General features: G+C 36.4%; 1 protein-coding gene across 5 annotated transcripts in view; it reads left to right on the forward strand.

The window, feature by feature from the left end:
* SLC44A1 (solute carrier family 44 member 1) overlaps window positions 1–21,703 on the forward strand; it is a 219,006-nt gene that overhangs the window by 117,876 nt on the left and 79,427 nt on the right. For all 5 annotated transcript variants that reach the window (XR_014064004.1, XM_081524921.1, XM_081524899.1 and 2 more), the window contains exons 5-10: window positions 1,447–1,537; window positions 9,027–9,196; window positions 11,160–11,249; window positions 17,479–17,618; window positions 18,714–18,900; window positions 20,195–20,360. Coding sequence is in view for 4 of the 5 variants with exons in the window: in XM_081524921.1 (XP_081381047.1) it covers window positions 1,447–1,537; window positions 9,027–9,196; window positions 11,160–11,249; window positions 17,479–17,618; window positions 18,714–18,900; window positions 20,195–20,360 (844 nt within the window). In the remaining variant the exon portion in view is untranslated. The remainder of the gene's footprint in view (window positions 1–1,446; window positions 1,538–9,026; window positions 9,197–11,159; window positions 11,250–17,478; window positions 17,619–18,713; window positions 18,901–20,194; window positions 20,361–21,703) is intronic.

A 21,703-nucleotide genomic window follows, 5' to 3' on the forward strand; every position in this document is an offset into this window, starting at 1 on the left:
TAGCATGTTGTTTGAATAAGACTTAATCAAGGATTTAGTGTACTGTATCCATCTAAATTATATATATATATTTCTTATATACATACATACATACATATATATATATATATATATATATATATGAAAGTGAAAGTCACTCAGTCATGTCCAACTTTTTGTGACCCCATGGACTATTCTCCAGGCCAAAATAATGGAATGGGTAGCTGTTCCCTTCTCCAGGAGATCTTCCCAGCCCAGGGATTGAACCCATATCTCCCGCATTGCAGGCAGATTCTGAGCAGATACCAGCTGAGCCACCAGGGAAGCCCAAGAATACTGGAGTAGGTAGCCTATCCCTTCTCCAACAGATCTTCCCAACCCAGGAATTGAACTGGGGTCTCCTGCAATGCAGGCAGATTCTTTAGCTGAGCTACCAGGGAAGCCCATATGTATATGTATATATGTATGTATGTATTGGCCATGTAGTCAGAAAATAACCAATCTAAGACTGAATTTAAGCTCTTTTAAACTATCTGAAAACTGAGACTCCTTTGATCAATTGATTGATTTGATCAGTTAGTTCATTTACAGTTATTGTCTCATGCCTCTCACATAAGAAAAAAGTAATGTATTATCTGAATGCGTATGTGCTATATGCAGCAATCTTCAATATTTAGTAATGGAAAGCATAGGAAGGAGAGATGGCATATGTGGTTGAAGAGTTTTGTAGCCAAAAAGATCTAGGGTTTAATCCTAGCTTTACTGATTATTAGCTATATCAGTTATTTACCTTATCTCTTAGCCTCTATTTTCTCCTCAGTTAAGTGGGCTTAATAATGCCTGCCTAGTAAAGTTAAAGTAAATTATATAATTTATATATATGAGAGAGAAGAAGTTCACCCCACCAGTGAGTTCACAGCATGATGGGAGGAGGAAACGGGTCCTTGACCCATCCCAGCCGTTCTCTTGGTATGAAAACCTGCATGGGAACAGAACCAGCCTCACGAATGGGCTGGTCTCAGCCTAACCTTCAGAAGCACTGGGGCTGGCAAAAACTCTTGATTTCTTCAGGAGAATTTTTATCATGTTAGTTTTTTCCATTGTTTGAAGACATTCCTAGACAGAGTTGGGTCAGTTACAATGAAAAGTTGACTCTTTATAAAAATATATATGTGTGTATGTATGTTATATAGGGCCTGACATATGACGCTCAATAAAGATAGCTCCAGTATTTATTGTTATTACCCTGATACTGTTAATTAAACTTTGTATATAAGTTTCCAGAGAAGAGTCTGTTTCAAATGATTGAGGATCGATACTATTAGACCAAATCAAACTTTTATGAATTCTATAATATTTGAAAGTTGTATGTGTTGAATTAATATTAACTATAAAATAAAATTAAAATGAATTAATAAAAGAATTTATTCAGATTCTGTAGCTAACATATAGCTTTTCTTTCAACAGGCTCAGCACTATGCAGCTATGACCTAAAGCCTTCTGAATATGCATCATCAAAAGCAAAAGGTCTTTGCCCCAAACTACCTGTTCCAGCGAGGTAAATTTTATTGTATTTCATTAACTTGTGACTTTTGTTTTTGTAGGTAGATTTTAAACTGTGTATGTTATGAGAAAGGAATGACTTGATAATATCTGTTGCCCAGTTTCAGTACTTGTACAATTTTTAAAGTAGTAATGGAAATGACAACATGAATTTCACATTATTTTAAAGTACACACACACACACACAGGCAAACAACATTTCTCATTTTCAAATGCTTCAAATTTCTTTGGGGGACTCACTTTTTAAAATTTTTTTAATTAATTAATTAATTTATTTCTTGGCCATGTCTAGTGGCATGTGGGATCTTAGTTCCCCTACCAGGGATTGAACCCATGCACCCTGCAGTGGAAGGGCAGAGGCTTAACCACTGGACCTCCAGGGAAGTCCCTCACTTTTTTTTAATATCGTAGTTTTCAAGTATAGAAAGCTGTTGATATTATAAAACTTATAGCAAAATTTGGAAGTCAGGTCTCACAGTCTCAAAAGATTCTTTGAAGTTTCTTTGAAGTTGATCATCCTAACTGGTATTATTTTTAAATTTCCTTTATAAATTTAAAAATATGCCAGTGATTAATCTCCATACTTTATTTCCAGCTATATCCTTTAGGTACTTTCTCTGTAATAAGCTGTTTGTCTTAATCAACAAACATTTATTGTTAAGTACCTACTATATGTAATGGACACAAAGATGAAACAAGAAATATTGTTTATTTGAAAGAATTTTTAAATTTTGTGTCACGTCACACAGGTTTGGGCTTCTGGAGTTTTAGTTCCCTGACCAGGGATCAAACCCAAGCCCTCAGCTGTGAGAGCTTGGAGTCCTAACCACTGGGCTGCCGTGGAATTCCTTAGATATTTCTTTTATCTTTTCTCTTTTTTTTTGGACAGATCTCATAGTAGTTTTAAGTAAGGCAAATTTTAAAATTATAAGTTGATTTTTTAAAAAAGGAAATAGATTCTCAAGCACTGTAGAATATATCCTCAGAATTAGGTATATAGTCTTTGGAGCATGTCTGATGTTAAGAACCTTAGCATATATATATCACTAACCATGTATGACATGAGTATTTCCCAGGGATACTGAATCAAAACCACTTTTTATTGTATCTTAGTATATTGTAGCAAGCTATTGGTTAAAATTCTTATGTCTCCTTTCCTTCAGCTGACTTATGGGTATTACTTGTGCTTCATTAACTTGAATATGAAATTTTCTCTTGAAAAGTTGACAAGGACATATCAGTTTAATTCATTTCCTGCTCTTTTAGTTTTGTCAAGTTGCTGTTGAAATTAAAATGTAAAGCCTACAGACATAAAAACAATGGGACTGTTTTAAAAGATACTAAATAGAAAGGACCTACAAATTATCCGCTTAGACCAATAGGTAGGGAGACTCCATTCATGAAAATTGAGAATATTAGGGAGGCTGTGACAGTAAAGAAAAGAGATTCTTTGAATAGAGAAAATTATCAATGTAAAAACAAGAAAAACTGTTCTCTTATCTATTCAACTGCTAACCCCTATTTTAAACATATATTTGAGTATAGAGTCACTATTTTAAGGCATAAATATATTATAATAGGATAACCAGAAAGCCGTGGTTGCCTGCTCTAGTATAATATAGGTGGGTTTAGGGTAGGGGGCAGTTCATACTGCATATCCTCCTGCACCTCTGACCTCTGACTCTACCATGTTGAGGACTGCCTGTTTCTGGTTATGCTGGGTGATCCAGTCATGGCTGCATACTCATGGATGTCTCATGTACAGCATCCTAAGGGCATTCAGTAGGACAGAAAACATAGAATAAGGGGCTTGAATGTTAGAGATGGACAGGCTTGGTAACGTGGTTATCCACTAATGTCTTAGCAATCCAAGATGCGATGATGAATCTACACTGTCTGAAAACTGTTTATATAAATGTTTATACTTTATTTAAAGATCCTCATGTTTTACTTGGAGAAGGCAATGGCAAACCACTCCAGTACTCTTACCTGGAAAATCCCATGGACGGAGGAGCCTGGTAGGCTGCAGTCCATGGGGTCGCAAAGAGTTGGACACGACTGAGCAACTTCCCTTTTACTTTTCACTTTCATGCATTGGAGAAGGAAATGGCACCCCACTCCAGTGTTCTTGCCTGGAGAATCCCAGGGACGGTGGAGCCTGGTGGGCTGCCGTCTATGGAGTCGCACAGAGTCAGACACGACTGAAGCAACTTAGTGGCAGCAGTGGCATGTTTTACTTATCTTAGTAGTTCACAATCTATCACTTTTGTCTGAACTCACTTTTTTTGGAAAGTAAATGAGAGGAGACAATTGACAGAAGGAAGGCAAATCAAGACCTTGTATATAGTAAATCTAGTATCTGGCAAGCAAAGTGAAACGATCAGAAAACAAATTTGTTTTAATAAAAAATTTAGGTCACTACCCTGTTTCACACATAGATTAGATACCACATCTCCAAAGATGAGTAAGATCTACTCTCTGTCCTTAAAAGTAGTAGGGACTATACTTTGATTGACTTTTTATATGTACTAACACTTTTGACTAACACTAGGCAAACCTGTGATGCAGGCAGATGGCGCTCAGCATAAGCAAGTCTGTTAAGCTCTTAGTAAACCAAATTTCCTCATATATAAAGTGGGAATATTAATACCTCTGCATGGAATTGCTATAAGAATTAAATAAGATATTAACTGTTAAACATACGTTATTGTGGTTGGTGTTTGGCTCAGAGTATTATCTGTATCAATGTCTAGAACCTTCCCATCTCCTCATCCTTCCTGGGTACTCAGGAACTTTCTGCAGCTGAAGGTAGTGTCTGTTTTAAAGAAAAACAGTGGTAAACTAATTTGCAGTAAAACACTAGCGCCACACAATTGCCAAATGGTGACTGTTCCTAAGAGCTTTTGAACTTTACAAATCAGTGCCTAGAAAGGGCCATATTGTATCCAGATTCAGAACTCTGTTGGTGATGTGCTAAACACGGTAACCATGGGGAGTTCTAGCCAGCCTATATATTTATGATACTTAAAGTTCTGAGTATAGCTAGAGAAAACTGCAGTACTAGAAACAGATTTCATAACTTCAGTTTATTCATCAAACAAACGTTTATTTTAATACTTTCAGATGCCAGAAAGGACACTAGGTGTTGGAGAATTAACATGATACAGAAATAAGAAAGTAATAGTCATGAAAAAAATACTGTCTGTCTATATTTTTTAAGTGAAGGATCAAGGTGAATGAGCATTTATAAATCATCTATTGGGTGTCAAGCACTGTTTTAAGTTTCTTGTGTTATCTCATTGAATCCTCTCAAAAGCCTGTAAGGATATATTGTCCCTTATAAGAGAAAAGTTAGATAGATTGCTCAAAGTCACACAACTAACTATTGAGAATCAGAATTTGAATTTAAGATCTTGTAAAGTCTATACCACAGTTAGTTTGAAGGGGGGAAAAGGGAGTATAGAAATGGAAGAGGAGAGAAAAGAAATAAAATTAAACGTGTGAACATCACTGCATAGTGCCATTAGATTCTTGATAACTTATTTCCTGCCTTTGCTATGCTATAGAGATATTGCCAGAACCCTTTTTTTTTTATTGTTTTCTTTCTTGAATAAAATTTAATTAGAAATCAAGTGTAATGGCTTATTTATAACCTGGAGGTTTAAAATAGTTGTGTGAGGTGCAGGCTTCTGTCTTATGAAGGAAGGCATATGGACAAATTAGGCATTGTCTGTCATCATACTTTGAGGGAGCTCATTAACTCTGATAATCTGGACTTAAAGGCAGATAAATGGCAATATGTTTGCCAAGGTAAGATACAGTTTTCCTATGAGTGGCTAATTTAAAAAATCTTTAAAAGACTCATTATAAATTCATTTGTTCTTGTTGACTAATGTTTCAATAATGTGAAACAGCATCAGTTAGTTCCCAATGGGATGACATTGACTTCTTAAAGATTCAATATTCTGTGGGCTTTAAAAGGTAGAAAACTTTCTATAAACAGCATTCTTTATGCTTTTCCTCTTAATTAAGAAACACAGAGTGTGTCATTTGGGTTAGACACTAAAGTAGAAATGATCTCACGTACTAGGTTCTCAGAAGTGTAATTTTTCTGAGAGATATACAAAATCAGATAGCTCATCTTAAATTCATTATATCACATGGGATTTAAGTAGTAAAATGTAAGACAAACCATTTCAATGCCATGATTACTTAGAATTTCTAAATAGTAAAGCAATTCAAGTATTAAAAACTTGTGACTGGTCAAGTTGTTTTTGTTTGGAAAAGAGTTGAATTGAGAAAAAAGAATGACAAAGGAATCCAATTCTTTTTACTTTGAAGCTAAGTATTTAATTTCATTTTTGCTGTTGTGTCCAAATGTTATCTTCTCTTTTGTTTGCCTTCTATTTCTTTTATTCTGTAACTCTAGATTTACCTCTGTTATTCCTTACCACAAGAACAGATTTTGACCATTTTGACCATCAGATAGACAATGTAGTTAATCAGCTTGTGCTATTTTTATACCTTTAAATTTAGAGCTGTCAGGTATTTTTTTAACTGACACAGATTGAATTACAAGGCAACAAACTTATTGTTACTTTATTCCACTTCTTTGAAGGATACTTATAAAAGTATTCTTTCTAATTGACCAAGTGTTTATGTACAATACACAAATGACTTGAAAGAATAAGTTCAGAGCTGATACCACTCAGCTTTTCCCCTTAAATAAAAATGAAGACTTAGAATTTTAAGACTATAATTCTTCCCTTTTCAAATCAGCTATCCTCATTATAAGTTTGAAAAGCAGCAAAAAGCTAAAGCTACTGGGCATCCTGCTTATATTAATTTAGAATCATTGATTTATGAGTAGCATGATGATGATGATGATGAAGATGATGTGAAAAGACTTACAGAGAACTTACTCCTACCCTTTCAGCTGACAGATGGAGGGACAGAGAAGCAGAAAGACCTAGTGACCTGCAGCTGTGTAATGTTAGGAGAATCACCCAGGGCTTCTGAACCCAAGTCCAGTTTTCTTTGTCACAAGTTCCACTCCCTTTTGGAGATGATGTGTATTTCTCTCTGAGTATAAAAATATATCAACATCCTGTTAGGATATGGGAGATTTAGGAGGAGCCACCTCTTGACAGAGTGTGAAGTTTATGGTTATGTGACAGGAAAAAGGGAAACGGGAGTAAGACCAAGAAAATTGGTGGATGTTACAAACAGAACATCAGTGTTCTTAGGTGATGTATTTTATGTTCAAGGTTGGAGGCAGGTGAGTTAAACAGAGTTGACATCAGAGATTTTAGGATAATAAATAAAGCAGGTGAAGATGTAGACATTCATAGACCAGAGGGGACTTTAATTTTGAAGGATAGAGAACCAGGCTTAAAATATGGTTAGAAGTCCTTAGACAAGGACATTAACCTGGCAAGGACAATATCAGGAAAAAAGCAGTTGTAGGTCACAACACAGTTGTTAGTTTAAAGATTTCTGTCCCAGGTTAGTCTCCACTGAGTAAGAACTTGTTAATGTTTTTTGATTCTTATAGTATTTCTAACTAAATCTATTTTATCTAAAAGCAGTCTATAATTTAATATATTTTCAAATTATTAATGAAACAACTTTTGATCAAAAAATGGTGATTTACATACCTGTAATTCAAGCATTACTCAGAATGCTCTGGCTTTCTGTAATTTGTGTCAAAATATCAAATCTTTGGCATTATCTTTCACCAACACCATTTTGGAGGTATATACAAATACACCCACATTTGTATTTGGAGGCAGTTTTTTAAAAATAAGCATACCTACCATTATCATTTTTTTATATATTTTACTCTAAAGCATAAATAAGGTAAGGCTAGATCTTTCAAATTACATTATTTTATTGCTCCGTAAAGTTTAACGGCATGGAAGATGTTGTTTATTCTTACTCCCAATGGTGCTCATGTACCAACATTTAAGGAAAATTGATATATAGTTCACTTATATTCTTACTTGAAAAGAAACGTTCTTATTGTTTTTTGAGAAAGGAAACAAAAACAGTGTTTTGCTTCAAGTCATACAAAGTTGCTTTGCTGAGATTAGAGACTTTGGGATTTGGTGTTCAACCATGTAATCTGTTCACTAATTTGACCAAAATACAGTACCAATCAAGAATGAGAACATACTTACATCAGTCCAGTCAAAAAAATTATATTAGAACTATGACTGATAGTCCTATACATAATTCTGAAAATGTGGGATTCATGTTAGTAATGACTAAATTTTAACTTAGTAGTAGTAGTAAAGTCGCTCAGTCGTGTCCGACTCTTTGCAACCCCGTGGACTGTAGCCTACCAGGCTGCTCTGTCCATGGGATTTTCCAGGCAAGAGTACTGGAGTGGGTTGCCATTTCCTTCTCCAAATTTTAACTTAATGCACGTGTAAATATGTGTTGTGCATAGGGACACATGTGGGCTCTTTTAGAATTCGAACAAATCACAACTGAGGGCATGTTCATAGAGCTTTGCTTAAAATCTCCCATTGATTAAATGCACACATGCTCTCAGAAGCTAAAATAGAACCATGTTATAACAAACTATACTTCTACCACGCTTTATACATAGCTATGTTCCTTCACAAGTTAGAGCTACAGTCAGTATAAACATGATATAATTGATTCTTTTTTGGACACAAATAATCTCCTAATAATAATAACATATAAAAAGAAAAGAAAATAGTCCATAATTCCATGACTATAATGAAGCAGAGATTTTTCTTTGGAGTTTTTCCCCCGTTCTCATTCTTAGATCGTTAATACAGAGATATAATCATCACATTAGATATAAGTTTTTCATTTTTTCCCTTGTAATTTGTAAGTTCTTCCATATGCTAGCATTAATAGTTATTGTTTCAAACAGCTGCATATTCTGCTGTATGTTGATGTCTTGGTATGACTACTTTGTTTGAGTTATTAAGCTGGTGCCTCAAATACCGTTTTTAATCTAAGGTTTTGTATGTTCTGATAGAGCAAATATTCTATTAATGGTGGCACATTTCAAGCAAAAGTATATGTTTTTTTAATTTTTAAATAGCTTATGGCAAAAATTTTCAGTTCAATAAAGTATATGTTTGTAAGTTTTGTCATCTGCCTCTTGATTGCTAGATGAGTAGGCTGAGGATTTAAGTGTTTGGTTTTGCTTTTGGTAGTTGTGTATGTGTGTATATGTGTGTGTGTGTTTCTTTTCAGAAGGGGAGGGTAATGTCTTCTGTTGGAATATGCACTCCACCCTCTTTGATAAGCTTGTGGTAAGATTTGCATCACGCCCCATGACAGTCATCTTCATAGCATTAAGCTCACAGCTCTTAGCTCCCATATGATGTGTGGAGGGTGGAGTGTATTGCAGTCATATTCACCTTTCATTTGTGTGTTTGATGTGGCATTTATATTAAGTAGGAGTAATTTTTTTTCTGATTTTTTTTTTCTTGTGTCACCAGTGCACCTATTCCATTCTTCCATCGCTGTGCTCCTGTGAACATTTCCTGCTATGCCAAGTTTGCAGAGGCCCTGATCACCTTTGTCAGTGACAATAGTGTCTTACACAGGCTGATTAGTGGAGTAATGACCAGCAAAGAAATTATATTGGGACTTTGCTTGTTATCACTAGGTAATTGTTTTTCTCATTATTAGCTATTACATAGTATTGCAGTAGAAGACTGTTCTTTTAACCAAAATATGAATACTGCTGGGGATACTTGAAATTGTTTAACTTCCCATAGCCAAAATAATTGTTTCAGATTATATATAGTTATAAGTATACACATATTTTTTAAGGAATATATATATATATATACACATATATATATATCTGAAACTCACTTCCCTTCTTTTTCTCTCATTGGAGAAAACTGGTATATTCCCAAACTTTGGTTACTACGTCTATAATAACATTTAGTATGATAATAGGAGACTTCTTTTAATGAGTCAGCACCCCTTTGTTTTTAGTTATGATTCTAAAAGGCTTGCTTGCTTATGAAAAGAGGTTATATATTCTCATATATTTCCATCAAAAAACATAAATTTCTGATAGGTTACATTTGGATTATATAATTTTTTCATTGCTACAATTAATGTTACTGTATTGCTGGGAAAATTAGTACATCTCCACTTGTTAGCCATTGAGTTTTTAGTCAATAAATAGGTAATAAAATAAATAAATAAATGTGATTTTTCAAGTTGTAAGTTCCCTTTATCCTAGAACTGTATGTAGCCATATCAGAATTTATAGACTTTTTTAGTTGGGAGAAGTAAACTGTAGTAGGAACCAAAAAACTGTTTTGTTACATACGTAAAATGAGTTTTTATGCCTGTTAACACCAATTGTAGTCATTGAGAAGACTAGCTGTATTTCTGTCTTGTCATTAGAGAGTATTTTCTTTTTGCTTAGGTAGTACTTGACTCAGTTGAAATAATGCTGTCCATATGAAAAGCTATTTCTGTGATATTTGAAACGCTCCCATCTGTTTTTGGTTCCTGTACATTTATTGCAAATGTGAGTACCTCAATAACATTACCTGGTCACAGATCCCAACCATTTAGTTGGCTTTGCAAATGGCCCAAGAAAACTTGACGATTAGTCTAGCCTTATGTAAAAATTATTTGATTCCTGAAATAGTTGAATACTTGAACCAAGAAAAAAAAAATCCAAACCTAAAAATGTAATGCTAATAATGTTTTAAAGTCATTGGAATTCCATTTTTTATTAGAATAGTTTTGTTTTTGAGGTTTAATATCTTTATTCATTTGTTTGTGAAACAAGACTTTAAATAATTAGAGATAAACAAATTATGATTTCAGAAATGAATTTCCCTATGTAAGGGTTAAATCTTCTCAGTTTTTTGTTTTGAGATTTTTTCACTCAAGATTTTGTCACATTGGGGTGGGTATAGGAGTTGGCTAAATAACTCAACTAAGCTTTGCTCCTTTTTGAAGAGCTTCTCAATCAAGACTCCTGACTCCAGTTGAGAAGTAAGGTCAGGAATTTTGACTTTAGTAGTTTTCAGGATATTATTCTATAGAGTCACACCATATCTTGGAGTTTTAGAGGAGAAAAAACTAGAAAAAGATAATATACCATCTGACTTGTTGGCCAAAACCAACATCAGAGAAGTTGGTCCTGAAATGCATAGATGACACAAGGAAGTGTAGCATTTAATTTAACTGATCTCTGTCTATGTTTGGTAATTTTCTGGTCACGAACATGGCATGTCATTCTCTACACTTTGTGTGTTGTCATCTCTGTTTGCATGCGAGTTCTGATGTCTTCCTGTGGTGAATCCACACAGTTCTGTGCTGTCTTTGAGTCACCATATGCATTTGCATGTAATCTGTTCTGTCGTTTATAAACCCACAGTTAGGTGCTTTTGGTTTTAAGTGATGCTGTTCAAGTGACACAAGTACTCAAGTCAAGGTACAAAAGCAACCAACTTCCTTTCTTACCAAAATTGGGGTCATGAACTTGTCAATAGCAACAAATTATTTTCCCTAGGAGAAAACAATTGAAAGAGTTTCTCTTTATATTTTCCAATGTTTTCAAATGATATTCTCTGTGTCCTTTATCTTCCCTACAGTTCTGTCCATGATTTTGATGGTGATAATCAGGTATATATCAAGAATACTTGTGTGGATCTTAACATTTCTGCTCATCCTGGGTTCACTTGGTAAGCTACTTACTCCTTTGCCACCCCTGATGTCATCTGTTTTATGTTTTCCTTAAATTTATGCTTCCTTATTTTGTCTTCCCTATCTTTCTTTGCTGTATGAATTATGTTTTCTCTGATTATTTTCACCCTTGCTTTAGATAGTATGCATTTTATTTTTACTTCTGCAGTTGGTAACCTACACATTTTCAGAAATATTCTTCCATCTAGAATTCTATGATTTTTAAAGGCTGAAAAGAAGCAGCATTTGTTGAGTCCTTCTCCCCTTAAATTTAGCATAAAATTTTCTACCTTTCTGATTCTATTCCTTTCTGCCCATTTGCACTTTTTGGCTCTTGTTAAATAATCTGAGTGTTCATGTTCAGGTTATAAAAGTTGGTACTTGAGTTCTTAATTACAGTTCATATTTGTTTTGACTAGAATCTGAGTTCAGTAATTTATTCATGAAGGACTTGTGGGTTGTATATATTCTGAATTCTTGGTTATCTAAGATTGCCTTTATCATCACATGTGAATGTAAAATTGTTGCATATAAAATTCTTGAGGTACAATATGTTGCTTTATATCTATACTTTATTCCAGAGAACTTTGTCATCAGCCTAAATTTGTTCCTTTGCCCATAACCTACTGTACTTACCAGATGTTTATGTAATTTTTAACTTACAAACTTAAAATTTTTGTCTAGTTCAGAATCTTAACTAAGTTTGCCTATGATCTCTTTTGGGAGGATCTTTTTTAACTTTGAAAAGTTTTCTTTATTTCTGTGTTTGATTATTGTTTCTATTCTAGTGGTTTTTGACTTAAGATTCTTGTTATTCTCCTGTCATCTTCCAAATTAGCATTTTTAGTCCTTTTGTCATTTTCTCTACATTCAGGAAGAACTCTTCAAGTTTATCTGCTATATCACTGATTTAGTTTTCCTCAATATCACTTCTGTACTTGATTACTTAATTTTGTTATTCTGATTTTATCTAATTTGTTGTTCTTCCTTCTCTCAACCATCATACTTTTCATTTTAGTTTGTAGCATTCAATCTAATTGTGTGCTAGATGATGTCTTAGTCAGATTGGACTGTTGTAGCAAAGTACTATAGCCTGGACGCCCTATAAACCACAAACATTTGTTTCTCAAAGTTGTGGAGGTTGGAGTGTACAAGATCAGGGCACCAGGAGATATGGCATCTGAAGGCTGACTTCCTGTTTCCAGCCATCTGATTGCTGTCCGCACGTGGCAGAAGAGGGAAAGGAGCTCCCTGAGGTCTCTTTGATAAAAAGGGCACTAATCCCATTCATGAGGGCTCCACTCTTATGACCCCTTCATCTTCTAAAGGCCCTACCTCAAAATACCACCACAGTGAGGATTAGGGTTCAGTAGATGGATTTTGGGGAGACACAAGCATTCAGTTCATAACAGATGAATAGCTTTTAGAATAAAAGTAGATTTCAATCCTATCTGTTGTTGTTCAGTTGCTCAGTTGTGTCAGATTCTTTGCAATCCCATGGACGGCAGCATGCCAGGCTTCCCTGTCCTTCACCATCTCTGGAGTTTGCTCAAACTCAAGTCCATTGAGTCAGTGGTGGACTAGCTCTACCTTGAATCCTAGCTCTCCCATTTAACAGATATGTGACATTTGGCACGCTATTGAACTTCCCTAAATTTCAATTACATCATTTGTAAAGTGGCACTGATAATACCCACTTAATACCATTGTTGGCAATTTGATCTCTGGTTCCCCAGCCTTTTCTAAAACCAGCTTGAACATCTGGAATTTCATGGTTCACGTATTGCTGACGCCTGGCATGGAGGATTTTGAGCATTACTTACAAGCATGTGAGATGAGTGCAATTGTGCGGTAGCTTGATTATTCTGTGGCATTGCCTTTCTTTGGGATTGGAATGAAAACTGACTTTTTCCAGTCCTGTGGACACTGCTGAGTTTTCCAAATTCACTGACATATTGAGTGCAGCACTTTCACAGCATCATCTTTCAGGATTTGAAATAGCTCAACTGGAATTCCATCACCTCCACTACCTTTGTTCATAGTGATGCTTCCTAAGGCCCACTTGACTTCACATTCCAGGATGTCTGGCTCTAGGTGAGTGATCACACCATCATGATTATCTGGGTTGTGAAGATCTTTTTTGTATAGTTCTGCTGTGTATTTTTGCCACCTGTTCTTAATATCTTCTGCTTCTGTTAGGTCTATACCATTTCTGTCCTTTCTTGAGCCCATCTTTGCATGAAATGTTCTCTCCCTTGGTATTTCTAATTTTCTTGAAGAGATCTCTACTCTTTCCTATTCTGTTGTTTTCCTCTATTTCTTTGCTCATTGATCACTGAGAAAGGGTTTCTTATCTCTCCTTGCTATTCTTTGGAACTCTGCATTGAGATGGGAATATCTTTCCTTTTCTCCTTTGCTTTTCAGTTCTCTTCCTTTCACAGCTATTTGTCAGGCCTCCTCAGACAGCCATTTTGCTTTTTTGCATTTCTTTTTCTTGGGGATGGTCTTGATCACTGTCTCCTGTACAACGTCACGAACCTCCGTCCATAGTTCATCAGGCACTCTATCAGATCTAGTCCCTTAAATCTCTTTCTCACTACCACTGTATAATCATAAGGGATTTGATTTATGTCATACCTGAATGGTCTAGTGATTTTCCCCACTTTCTTCAATTTAAGTCTGAATTTGGCAATAAGGAGTTCATGATCTGAGCCACAGTCAGCTCCCGGTCTTGTTTTTGCTGACTGTGTAGAGGTTCTCCATCTTTGGCTGCAAAGAATATAATCAATCTGATTTCGGTGTTGACCATCTGGCGATGTCCATGTGTAGTGTCTTCTCTTGTGTTGTTGGAAGAGAGTGTTTGCTATGACCAGTGCATTCTCTTGGCAAAACTCTGCTTCGTTCTGTACTCCAAGGCCAAATTTGCCTGTTACTCCAAGTGTTTCTTGACTTCCTACTTTTGCATTCCAGTCCCCTATAATGAAAAGGATATCTTTCTTGGGTGTTAGTTCTGATCCTGGATCATCGAAAAAGCAAGAGAGTTCCAGAAAAATATCTATTTCTGCTTTATTGACTATGCCAAAGCCTTTGACTGTGTGGATCACAACAAACTGTGGAAAATTCTGAAAGAGATGGGAATACCCGACCACCTGACGTGCCTCTTGAGAAACCTGTATGCAGGTCAGGAAGCAACAGTTAGAACTGGACATGCAACAACAGACTGGTTACAAATAGGAAAAGGAGTACGTCAAGGCTGTATATTATCACCCTGCTTATTTAACTTATATGCAGAGTACATCATGAGAAACGCTGGGCTGGGTAAAGCACAAGCTGGAATCAAGATTGCCAGGAGAAATATCAATATCCTCAGATATGCAGATGACACCACCCTTATGGCAGAAAGTGAAGAAGAACTAAAGAGCCTCTTGATGAAAGTGAAAGAGGAGAGTGAAAAAGTTGGCTTAAAGCTCAACATTCAGAAAACTAAGGTCATGGCATCCAGTCCCATCACTTCATGGCAAATAGATGGGGAAACTGTGGCTGACTTTATTTTTGGGGGCTCCAAAATCACTGCAGATGGTGATTACAGCCATGAAATTAAAAGACTTACTCCTTTGAAGGAAAGTTATGACCAACCTAGACAGCATATTAAAAAGCAGAGACATTACTTTGCCATCAGAGGTCCATCTAGTCAAAACAATGGTTTTTCCAGTGGTCATGTATGGATGTGAGAGTTGGATTATAAAGAAAGCTGAGCGCTGAAGAATTGATGCTTTTGAACTGTGTTGTTGGAGAAGACTCTTGAGAGTCCCTTGGACTGCAAGGAGATCCAACCAGTCCATCCTAAAGGACATCAGTCCTGGGTGTTCATTAGAAGGACTGATGTTGAAGCTGAAACTCCAATATTTAGGCCACCTGATGTGAAGAGCTGACTCATTTGAAAAGACTCTGACATTGGGAAAGATTGAAGGCAGGAGGAGAAGGGGACGACAGAGGATAAGTTAGTTAGATGGTATCACCGACTCAATGGACATGAGTTTGGGTAAACTCTGGGAGTTGGTGATGGACAGGGAGTCCTGGTGTGCTGTGGTTCATGGGGTCGCAAAGAGTTGGACATGACTGAGTGACTGAACTGAACTGAACACAGTACCATTGTAATTAAATGTGTTTACATCTATTTGTTCTAATTCCCGGCACAGGTTTAAATGTTTAATAAATAATATCTAGTGTGGATGTTATGAACAATGTCCTTCATGTCATAACTATTATCTTATTCTATATATTTTCCTGTAACATCAGCCTTTTTGTCAACATTTTCTGTTTAGAGAGAATGTATTTTATTCCAGTTTTTGAAAATATTAAATAGTTTTCCAGGCAATTTTCTTGTACCTTCAAGATTCCAAAATGGAAGTAGTATTTCCCTCTCTCAGAAATATTTTCCATAGACTCAGTTGTTTTGCTTACTCATCTTCAGTAGAAGAAAAATTCATGCTTAGTATTTGCTTACAGGTAGGTTGGAATTTCTCTTTGACACTATTCACTCTTGACATGAGTGCAGATGGAGGTTGAGTTGATTTGTATAGATCTTAGCCCAGTGCTTCTCTCTCAGGCATTTCTCTTGTCCACCTAGACATATACATGCCTCTACTCTGAATCTCCCATTTCCTTACCATGGCCTACAAGGCCTTACAGTATGATCTGGAAGCCAGCTCCCGCTCTACCCCCATCTCTTATCACTTTTCCCATTGCTCATTGCTGTAGCCATAATGGCCTCTTTCTTTCTCACCTGCTAGGCGTGGCCCCATCTCAGCATCTTAGAACTTGCTATTCCTTCTTGCCTAGAACACTCTGTTCTTAGTTTCGTAGATTTGTTTTCTCCCTGTCTTTGATTCTTTTGCTCAAATATCATCTCACTCCAGAGAGGGCTTAGTTACCCATCATATATAAAATTGTGCTGCTTTCCCAACACTAACACTTCTATCCCTTTTACTAAGCAGCTCTTTTCTTAGGTTTAATATACTGGGTTTTTGGTTGTTTCCTTATTTTTTTTGTTTCCCCAAAACTATATAAGCTCCAGGAGAGGTGATGTTGGGGGCTTGGTTTTTTACTGCGCTGTCCTCTGTCCTCAACTCCTGGGGGCTTTCCCAGGTGGCAAAGTTGGTAAAGAGTCTACCTGCCAATGCAGGAGACACCAGAGACATGGGTTTGATCCCTAGGTCGGGAAGATCCCCTGGAGTAGGAAATGGCAACCCATTCCAGTATTCTTGCCTGGGAAATCCCATGGACAGAGGAGCCTGGAGGGCTACAGCCTATGGAGTCAGAAAAGAGTCAGACATGACTGAGTATGCATGCACGCAGGCCTTAACCCCTAGAACAGTAGATGCTGTGGGCACTCAAAATATACTGAATGAATTGAATGAAGGTGTCTGATGCAGCTCTCTTATTTGCAGGCTGTTATGCCTCCCTCTTCAATCTAGAATCTCTGAACAAGTGATAGAGATAAAAAGTCCCATTTCTAGTGCCCACTGCTATCAAACTGTCAAAGATTTCCTTTGTTCCTACCCATGGTAGGAACTACTTGTTTGATCTTCATTTATTCATAGTACGAATATTTTATCAACTGTGTGAGTGTGTCATGACTAGGCACTGGGGTTATTGTACAACAGAGAAGATCTTTGCCTTCTTCAGCTTCATTGCTGACTTTTTTTTTTTTTTTTTTTTAGTTCTTGTTTTTTTTTGGTCACAAAACTCCGTGACGTGGGATCTTAGTTGCCCAACTAGGGATCTAACCCATGCTCCCTGCCTTAGAAGTGTGGAGTCTTAACCACTGGATCACTGGGGAAGCCCCTACATTGCTGATTTCTATGCCCTTTACTTGCTTTCCACACACTCCCTAGCTTAAACAGGTGCTGAGGCTCTCTTTGGTCACCAGTGCCTCTCAGGGGTATCTGTCCTTGCTAGGCTCTCTCTCAGCCTCAGAATTAATAATATAGTTAAAGGAAGTTCATTTGATACAGTTAAAGATTTGTAAGTGTGTAATGTGGAAGATGATAGCAGAATCATTGGAGTTCCCCTTTGCTGGCAAAAAGTGACAGCCACACACCTCCCAGCCAAATGGATTGTTGCTGTGATAGTCCATGGTGATGTACAGAAAGGGTCTAGAAAATTGAGGATTTATGTTACACATTTTCTTGTGCTAATTATTGCAAAATTGTTTCCTGTCTCCAGCTGGCACAGGTGTACTCTGGTGGCTGTATGCAAAGCAAAGAAAGTCTCCCAAAGAAACAGTTATTCCTGAACAGCCTCAGATAGCTGAGGCCAATCTTCGGGCCCTCCTCATCTATGCCATTTCAGCAACAGTGTTCACAGTGAGTATAGGCCTCGGTGTATCTTTCAGATTTATGTTTTATTTATAGACCATTAATGAAGCAGAATCTTAACCCCTAGCTATTGCAAGCCTACCCTTGATCACTATTAGGTTAAATCTCTGTCCCTTAGGTTATGACCTCCTCAGAAGTCTTCAGAGGCTTCCCGAATTGATGGGTGCTATTTGATGAGACATTTTGTCCTGCACTGCCTGCTTTTTGAGAGGGAATTTTCACCTAGAATATTACTTATCATTTTCTAGTAAGAACATATATCTTACTGTCATGAAATAATGTAATTATTTTTAAAAAACAGTTCTCTTTATTATGGAAAAGTATATTAAGAAATAAGCCATCTCATGTCATTCTGTTTTTCACTAATTATTTTCCCTTTTAAACTTTTAACAACATTATTCCAAAAATAGAGGTGAGCTTTACTATTATAATTATTATACTAATTACACTAAAATTATTAATTAACTTGTGGTTCAATAATCTAGAGTTATATTTTTGGTTTATCTCCCTCTCCTCTCTGAAAAAAGGGGAAAAAAAAATCTCAGTTTACTTCTTGGAGTGATCCCAAGCTTTTCATTGAGCATTAGAAACTAAAAATAAAGCCACTATAAAACCATTGGTACCAAAAGATTTTTGTTTACTATCATTGTGCAAATACTTATTAATCATCTTGTAAGTACATTTCTCTGTGCCAAGTGCCGGGACAGAGTGGGGAGTGAATACATTTGACATGAACCCTGCTCTTAAGGTGCTCATGATCCAATAAGGGAGAGGACGTACAAATACCTGTGCTTTTGTGATCATAGCATATGGTCTTCTCCCCAGTTTTCAAATTTTATGAATCTCATCCTGATGACAAGCAACATGTTTTGATTTGTAATGAGTGGAAAAAGGAAAAGTAGCATTCTAGGATGTATTAATAATTTAGAAATTCTTTTATGTTTAGCTTTAAAGGACATTTTCAGTAAATAATGAAAAATGATAAGTGGAATTAAGAGTTATGTTAAAATTTTCCCGCCATTGTTTCTGTTTTTACCACTTAAAACAGCAGCTAAAACCTTCCCTTCCATTGTCTCCATACAGGTTATCTTGTTCCTGGTCATGCTGGTGATGCGCAAGCGGGTTGCTCTCACCATTGCCTTGTTCCACGTGGCTGGCAAGGTCTTCATTCACTTGCCGCTGCTAGTCTTCCAACCCTTTTGGACTTTCTTTGCTCTTGTCCTATTTTGGGTGTACTGGATCATGACACTTCTCTTTCTTGGCACAGCCGGTAAGAAGACATGTTGCTGTTTTCTTTTAGCGATGAAACTGATTTGCATTAAAATATTTTAAAACATCAGAGAGAGATAATTCTTAAGACATTTATGGACTAAGGTCTGATAGCCATCAGAAATAACAGAGATTATGGCTCTTCAATAACACATTACCTTTTTACAGATGAACTTACTTGGCAGAAACAGACTTAGAGAACAAACTAATGGTTACCAGGGGTAAGAATGTGGGGAAGGGATAGTTTGGGGGTTTGGAGTGGACATGTGCACACTGCTATATTTAAAATGGATAGCCAATAAGGACCTACTGTATAGCACAGGGATATGTTATGTGACAGCCTGGAGGGGAGGAGAGTTTGGAGCGGAATGGATCATGTGTATGGGTGGATGAGTCCTTTCACTGTTTACCTGAAACTATCACAACATTGTTAATCTGCTATACCCAAATATAAAATGGAAAGTTTGAAAAAAAAACAAAAAAATGCATTCCCCATTCATGATATTTAGATCTTCCCAGCAAAGTGAGTCTAAACCAGGTAGGGCATGAAATCATATCCAGTTTTGAGATGGTTGTGGATTTGAAGTAAGCTCCTGTACTGACTCAGGCATTTAGATTCATTCTGAGATGAACTAATGAATGCAGTGCTCCTCTGGAGTTGCCTCAAACTCCAGTGATAGCCAAAGATCAACCTGCCTCCTTGGGATTTTCTAGTTTGAAAATGACCTGAACCTATATAGCGCTAGTGGTGATACAGTTCATAGTTAGATGCTTGGACTTACTGGTAGCCATACTTAATATCACAAGTTATATATGTCTAAATGGAATTAATTGTGAAGAGTGGTATAAGTATAATAAGTGTATATGTAACTTCTCTGGTCATTCAACATACCACCAATTGAAAATAATATTAATTTCTGTACTTTGCTAATTTTATATCTGTAATTATTGGACAGGTAATAGCTCTTTAAGAAAACTGAAGTGTTGGAAAATTCACACCTAAACTAAATAACTGATAATGTGGTAAGAATTATATTCAAACAGAGCAACTTTTAAAAGCTATATATGTTGCCTTTGAGGAAAACAAAATGCTTGATTTTATAGTGTTCTGCTATACAACTTTTGAAGTGATAATTATTTTTGTCCCTTAATTAAATAACACTGTGATCATAATGCCAGTGGTTTAGAGGTAGGGATATATTGTTGGAAATTAGCTTAATCTCCTAGATTTAATAGCCATGTTTTTTGGTTTATACTTTATGTGCTTCTTCTTTCCTTCTTTGATATTTTCCTAGGTAGTGCTGTTCAGAATGAACAAGGCTTTGTGGAGTTCAAAATTTCAGGGCCTCTGCAGTACATGTGGTGGTACCATGTGGTAGGCCTGATTTGGATCAGTGAATTTATTTTAGCCTGTCAGCAGATGACTGTGGCAGGAGCTGTGGTGACCTACTATTTTACTAGGTGAGAATTTATACTTGTCAGAAAACTTAAGTTGTAACAACATGGATGGACCTAGAGGGTATTATGCAAAATGAAATAAGTTAGGCAGAGAATGCCATATACCTGTATGATTTCACTTACATGTGGAATCTAAAAAACAAAACAAATAAGCATAACAAATAGACTCATGTGAAATAGACTCAAGTGAAAGTCGCTCAGTTGTGTCCGACTCTTTATGATCTCATGGACTATACAGTCCATGGAATTCTCCAGGCCAGGATACTGGAGTGGGTAGCCTTTCCCCTCTCCAGGGGATCATCCCAACCCAGGGATCGAACCCAGGTCTCCCGCAGTGCAGGTGGATTCTTTACCAGCTGAGCCACGAGGGAAGTGCAAGGTATCCCTTCTCCAGCGGATCTTCCTGACCCAGGAATTGAACCAGGGTCTCCTGCATTGCAGGTGGATTCTTGACCAACTGAGCTATCAGGGCAGCCTTATAGATACAGAGAAAAATCAGGTGACTGGCAGAGGAGGGGTCAAGGCTGTGAGTGAAATAGGTGAAGGAGATTAAAAGGTACAAACTTCCAGTGACAAAAAAAAATGAATGGTAATGGGGATGAAAAGTCTCACACGGGGAATATGGGTGATAATACTGTGATCGTTTTGTATGGTAACGGATGACCACTAGACTTACTGTGGGATCATTTGTAATGTGTAGAAATATTGAATCGCTATGTTGTATACCCAGAACTAACATAGTAATGTAGGTCGATTATACGTCAATTTAAAAACAAAAGAAAACTTAAGATAATCTAAATGATTATGCCTGAAGGAAATGAAATTGAGGCTGATAAAAGTTTAATTTCTTTAAGAAGTGGAAGTCAGTATGACCAAATGTGTAGTTGATAATTCTGTGAGGTAGGAAAATGGGAGGTTATTATTTTATTCTTTATTCTCTCCTGTAACTTTCTTAAAAAATTAATTAGAATAGCAGGTCATGCTACACTTAATTTACATTTATCAGAAAAATAAATCTTTAGTAGTTAGTATCTTATGTATTGACTTGGCCAAGAAGTTCTTTTAAGTTTTTCTACGTAAGATCGTATGGAAAAAGCTGAGTGAACTTTTTGGTCAACCCAGTATTTTTTCTTATATAAGGATCTAGCAAAGGTTAACAAGTCTTTAATTTGTATGGATCAGAAAAGGTGTTGTGACTTCCTTTCCTAATTTCAGAGCTAACTATACACTACAGTAGGCCTGACAGTTTTCCATTAAAATGAGGTGCCAGGTGTAACATCTTTCTACGTTCCATTATCTGATTGTATAATTACCACCATAACTATTTACTAGTAAGAGCTTTCAGA

This window comes from Giraffa tippelskirchi, chromosome 1 (assembly GCF_054371585.1).
Source record: "Giraffa tippelskirchi isolate mGirTip1 chromosome 1, T2T-mGirTip1v1.2.pri, whole genome shotgun sequence".
Taxonomy (NCBI): Eukaryota; Metazoa; Chordata; class Mammalia; order Artiodactyla; family Giraffidae; genus Giraffa; species Giraffa tippelskirchi.